The sequence below is a fragment of the Egretta garzetta genome, unplaced genomic scaffold (assembly GCF_000687185.1).
Source record: "Egretta garzetta isolate BGI_Z169 unplaced genomic scaffold, ASM68718v1 scaffold581, whole genome shotgun sequence".
Taxonomy (NCBI): domain Eukaryota; kingdom Metazoa; phylum Chordata; class Aves; order Pelecaniformes; family Ardeidae; genus Egretta; species Egretta garzetta.
In genome coordinates, this window is record NW_009258623.1 from 342005 (window position 1) to 346819 (window position 4815).

The 4815-nt window shown below is 49.5% G+C and overlaps 1 protein-coding gene across 1 annotated transcript in view; it reads right to left on the reverse strand.

Moving 5' to 3' along the window:
• Positions 1–2551: 2551 nt before the first annotated feature.
• Positions 2552–4815, reverse strand: part of LOC104134662 (keratin, type II cytoskeletal 4-like) — a 5470-nt gene continuing 3206 nt past the window's right edge. Inside the window, exons 5-9 of the mRNA XM_035903697.1 lie at positions 4602–4766; positions 4390–4515; positions 3891–4111; positions 3560–3588; positions 2552–3030 (exon numbers count right to left, since the gene is read on the reverse strand). Coding sequence (XP_035759590.1) covers positions 2552–3030; positions 3560–3588; positions 3891–4111; positions 4390–4515; positions 4602–4766 — 1020 coding nt within the window. The remainder of the gene's footprint in view (positions 3031–3559; positions 3589–3890; positions 4112–4389; positions 4516–4601; positions 4767–4815) is intronic.

Below are 4815 nucleotides of genomic sequence, written 5' to 3' on the forward strand. Positions count from 1 at the left end.
AGAGCAAGCAAAGGCAAGACCAACTGGTTGAGTCAAGCAGCAGCAGCTGCTGAGGACTAACCCCAGGTCCCAATGCTGTGGCTTTCTCTACCTCCTCTTTCTCAAGCAACTGTCTTTTTTAGCAACAGCAAAACCCAACAAAAAGTGGCCTCTGAAACAAAGCCAAGCCGAGTCGTTCTGGCTATGGATTGTGAAGGGATGGCCGTGCCTCCTCATAGCCACAAGGAAGACCCAAACTTGGAGCCACAGTGGTTCCTGGACAGACATCCTGTGCATGCCACCTGGCTGTGGCCCAGAGTGACGTCCTGAAACCGCACAGGGAATCGGTGGCATTGAGGCAATTTCCTGGAGCTGCCTAATGGGCTCAGCAGGGACTCCAGGCATCGCGCTTGCCTTCTTTCCAGATTACATTTGCAAGTGGTGAACACATTGAGCTCAGATGCAAAACTACCCACCTAGATGGGCTCCAGTTCATCTAATTGCAGCCACTTTCAAGGTTTGCTAAACTGCTGAACTGGGTTTCCTCGTTTGAGAGAGGGGCTCGGGTGGAGGAGTGTCCACCTCACCTAACCGGTCGGGCATGCAGATGGTCACAGTTAGATGAGGCAGTTTCTGCTCTTAGCATAGAAATGACATCTCATGCCCTTCCCCAAAGGTGCTTATCTTCTTCCTTGCGTCAGTCTTTAATATGCACTTTCTTTAGCTTGCCATTTAAATTTTGCCCTGTGAGAGCGGGGAGATTAGTGGTGCTGTGTGACCTGTAATTCTTCATGGGCTTGGAGATGGGGAGAAATTCACTGTGATAATAGCGTCTGCAAATCCAGCGGATGATGAGTGGGGTGTATTTGTCTGAGTACATGCAGGCGTCTCACATGGTGATGTCTCCATTTGTGCTAATACCCCTGCCCCAGGCTGCCTGCAGAGCCAGGAGGGATCTAGTTGACGCAGTGAGTAGAGTCTAGAGTTCGATGCATTTCGTATGGAATTAGGTGCCTGTGTTTGGTCGGGTGAATCACCCCATGGAAATGTTGGTTTCTTTCCATGAAATGAGCCCCCAGCGACCAGCTCTACATGTTGAGCCCTACATGGGAGACCTCAAAACTAAGGCAAAGTCAATCCCACCTCATTAAGGCCAAGAGATCTCATAATTCATCCCTTTGCCAAGTCATACAGGGTAAATGTCACACTTTGTCAGCCCCAATGCCACTGAAGCAAAGGTTTTTATGCCTGAAATACAGATGACTTTGGCAGAGCACAGCCCTGATCACAAGCCCATTGAGCCCAGAAGGTCAGCGTTGGCATCTATCGTCATTCAACTGCCATGACATGGAAAGGTCAAACAAATAGGTTGTTCTGAGGTTGCAGTGATGAGTGAAGCTACAGGCTGGCAACCTTGTCACAGAGGGTGTCTTACAGTGCTCAGAACTCTTTTGGGGATTTCTGGCGATCTTTGATGTCAGTTGTTACTTGGACTATAAAATATCTTACAGGCCATGCGCTATAAGGATGTAAATGAAACAGGGTAAACACCATTGGACTCTTCCGGCATCTGAGCCCCACCATGCTCCAAACTGCCTGAAGAGAATCAGGTCCTTTCCTTCCGATCAGGCCCGGTTTGGTCCTTTCTTCCCCCCATAGATGTGAAAGAGCACTTCACCCATTTTGTCATTTCTTTAAATACTTTCTATGGAAAAATTCAGTGACAAACGGTGTACTTTCAATGCAGTTTATTGAAAGCGCAGTGAAAAGCTGGGAAGTTCGAGCGGTCAATGAAAGAAGCTCTGTTTGCATGAGTACGAGATGTCAACTCAGAAGATTTATGCACCATTAACTTCCCTTGGCATTTTGGGGGTGGGGATGGGGGGGGTGAGCTCTTCTAAAGATCAGCACGCTTTGAACTAGCCACCCCTAACATGCAGAAGCAAATGGAAGTACTACATGGTCATCCGTAAGCAAATGCCACAAAAAGCCGGTGACTGCGGCCTAACTAGCAGGTGCTTTGAAAGTTGAAATTGCCTTGCTTAAAATTGCAGCTCAAATTTGCAGCTCGGGGTTTCTTCTTTGACAAAAAAAAAAGGAAAAAAAAGAAAAAAAAAGGGAGCGTGCTCTTTGCAGCGCCTCCTGGGAAAGTTAAATCATAGCTCTCTTTTCTGAAATGCTTTGGGAAGAGCTGGAAGAAGAAGAGGTGTCTTTTAAGGAGGAGCATTGTTAATTAATCTGCTCGTTTATGGGAGAAACCAGAGGGAGAAGGCAGCGCAACAAGCAAACCCTTAAAGCTGTGGTAATCTAGGCAGTATAAACTCAGAGAGATAATACTGTGTTGAGCACCTGCTGGAGAAGCTTGCTAGATGTGTCTCTAGGGTTGGGGACTCTGAAAACCTAACTTGGTGGGGTACGTACCCAATGCTAACGAATGTGGGAATGGGCTTGGTGACAAATGTTGCTGCTAGCGGGCAGAGAAACTATCCTGCATCATTTCAGTCGTAGGGGCTGCGCGTTGAAACGTTGCCCTCCGACGTTGCTGGCTGTGCCACCACACCAGCTGATGACCCTATGGAACAACGCATGGGTCTCTGACAACCCCGTAGTTCCCCACCACACCGTTGTTGCACCCTACAACTTCAGGGCTGTTTGCAACGACGACAGGAGAGCCCCCCAGCTGCCTGATGACGCAGCCTTGGTTTCCGAAGCTGACCACCCCACCAGCCTGGCAAGCCCCCATCCTAGCATTCAAGCCCCCGTTTCCCGTGCTGATGACAGTGCGGGCTGGGTACCCCCCACTCCGAGAGCTGAATCCCCCATTTTTGCAGCTGACCCCTCCGGCTTGGCAATACACCTCTGGGACACACTGCTTGGCCACTGAGCTAATGACTCTCTTGGGGTGGATCCCAGCACTCCGGGAGCTGAATCCTCCATTCTGGGAGCTGTGTCGTCCGGACCGTCTCCCCAGGGAGCCGTAGCCACACGCAGCCCCATTCGCGGCCAGCATCCCGCAGTCATCGGGGATATTGTAGCCACTGCTGACCACAGCTGCAAGACAGCCCACAGGATTCATTAGAGAGGAAAAGTGGAAGACTTTGACAAGACAAATTCTTTCATGAGTGACAGAACCGACCAAACCTGGTTTCCTCTAGGTTTGTCCAACGCATCCGAGCCCCTGCTCCTTCCAGCTTCTCCCCCGTGTTCCAACACATCCCCTCACAGATCCTCCCGGTTCCCATGTTGCCCATCTGGCTGGTGGCATGTTCTTTCCCAGGTTCAATGCAGACTGGTGCATTGCCTGGCGGGTTCGCCAGGACAGCTCGCTGATGCCCCCAAGAGCAGAAAAGGGTCATGAATTTGACCTTTTCTCCCTCCATCCAAAAGCTGAATGTTTTTTAATTATTTTTTTTTAAATTCAGAGGTATTTGAGATTTCTGGGACTAAACCTTCAACATCAGCCTGAGCTGAAATAGGAAAGGGAGGCAGAGGGAGCTGGGGCAGACAGATAGTGCTACTCCATAAACTGCCTTTGCTAAAATAAGAAACCCTCATGACTGAAAATCTTCAGGTTACTTACACACGCTCACCGGGTTCCCCACACATATCCTGTTAGGGGAGAGAAGAGAAATGCCTGTTACCCTCTTAACCAGTTGCACACGCATCAAGAAACCTGACGTCACTTGTGACTTCCAGCCATACATCCAGCCCACTTAATCCCTTGTTGTAACACGTCTGACTGTCCCTAGGACAGGAATCCACAAGGGTGGCCTGTACGGCCTCCAGCCATCTCTCCAGCCCCAGTTTCTGTGAGCCTGGGAGGATCCTGGAGCTGCAAAATTCACCTGGGAGCTGGAATGGTTCTGGCCTCTGATATGTAGGAGAAAAGGGACAAGGTCTCTGTCACCCACCTGCTCTCTTCACCCTCCAGTAGAGTCTTATACGTTGCAATCTCAATATCCAGGGCTAGCTTGACATTCAGCAGCTCCTGGTAATCCCTCAGCATGCAAGCCAGCTCATCCTTGGCCTTCTGGAGGGCATTCTGCAGCTCAACGTGCTTCTCCCGGGCATCTTTCAGGGCGCAGTCCCCACGCTGCTCAACATCACAAATGGAGGTTTGCAGGCAGGAGACCTGTCAGAGGGGAGGATAACAGTGCAGGTGTCTTCAAGGCTTCATTTTCTAATTCCTGGACATTCTGGGTTTGGATTAATGTGCTCTTCCAATTGCAAACAGAGAAAAAAACCACCAGTGCCCCCTCTTTCTATCCACTTTGCAACTATACACTTCCCAACTACAGCCTAGAGCAGGTTTTAAGTCTACTAAAGGCCAACGCGTTATCTTCCCCCATATCTGAGCGGTCCTTCAAGACATCGCCCTTTCTGAAATCATTGCCCCTGGGCCTCTCCTACCTGCTTCTTCACGTTCTCAAGTTCACACTGCAGCTTCTGTATCATCCGGGTTAGCTCTGAAATCTCACACTTGTTGCTTTGCAGATCATCACAATACTTTCCTCTCTTATCCTGAAGCTCCTGAAACTGGAATCAAGAAAGAAGATAATCACCAGTTTTGACCTTCAGCTTGTTAAGTTGCCAGGCAAACACCCAGGTTGCTTCTTACTCACCCTGGTTTGGTAGAAAGCATCAACTTCTTCTTTGCTCTTCTGAGCTATTTCTTGGTACCAGCATTCAACGTTCTTGATGATGCTTTCCATGTCCAGGTCTCGGTTGTTGTCCATTTTCACGATGACCGAAGTGTCACATAGCTGGCGATCTACCTGGGCTCGTTCCTACAGGTTGGGGAATGGCTTAGTCAGCTGTTAGCAAGTCTCAGACTTT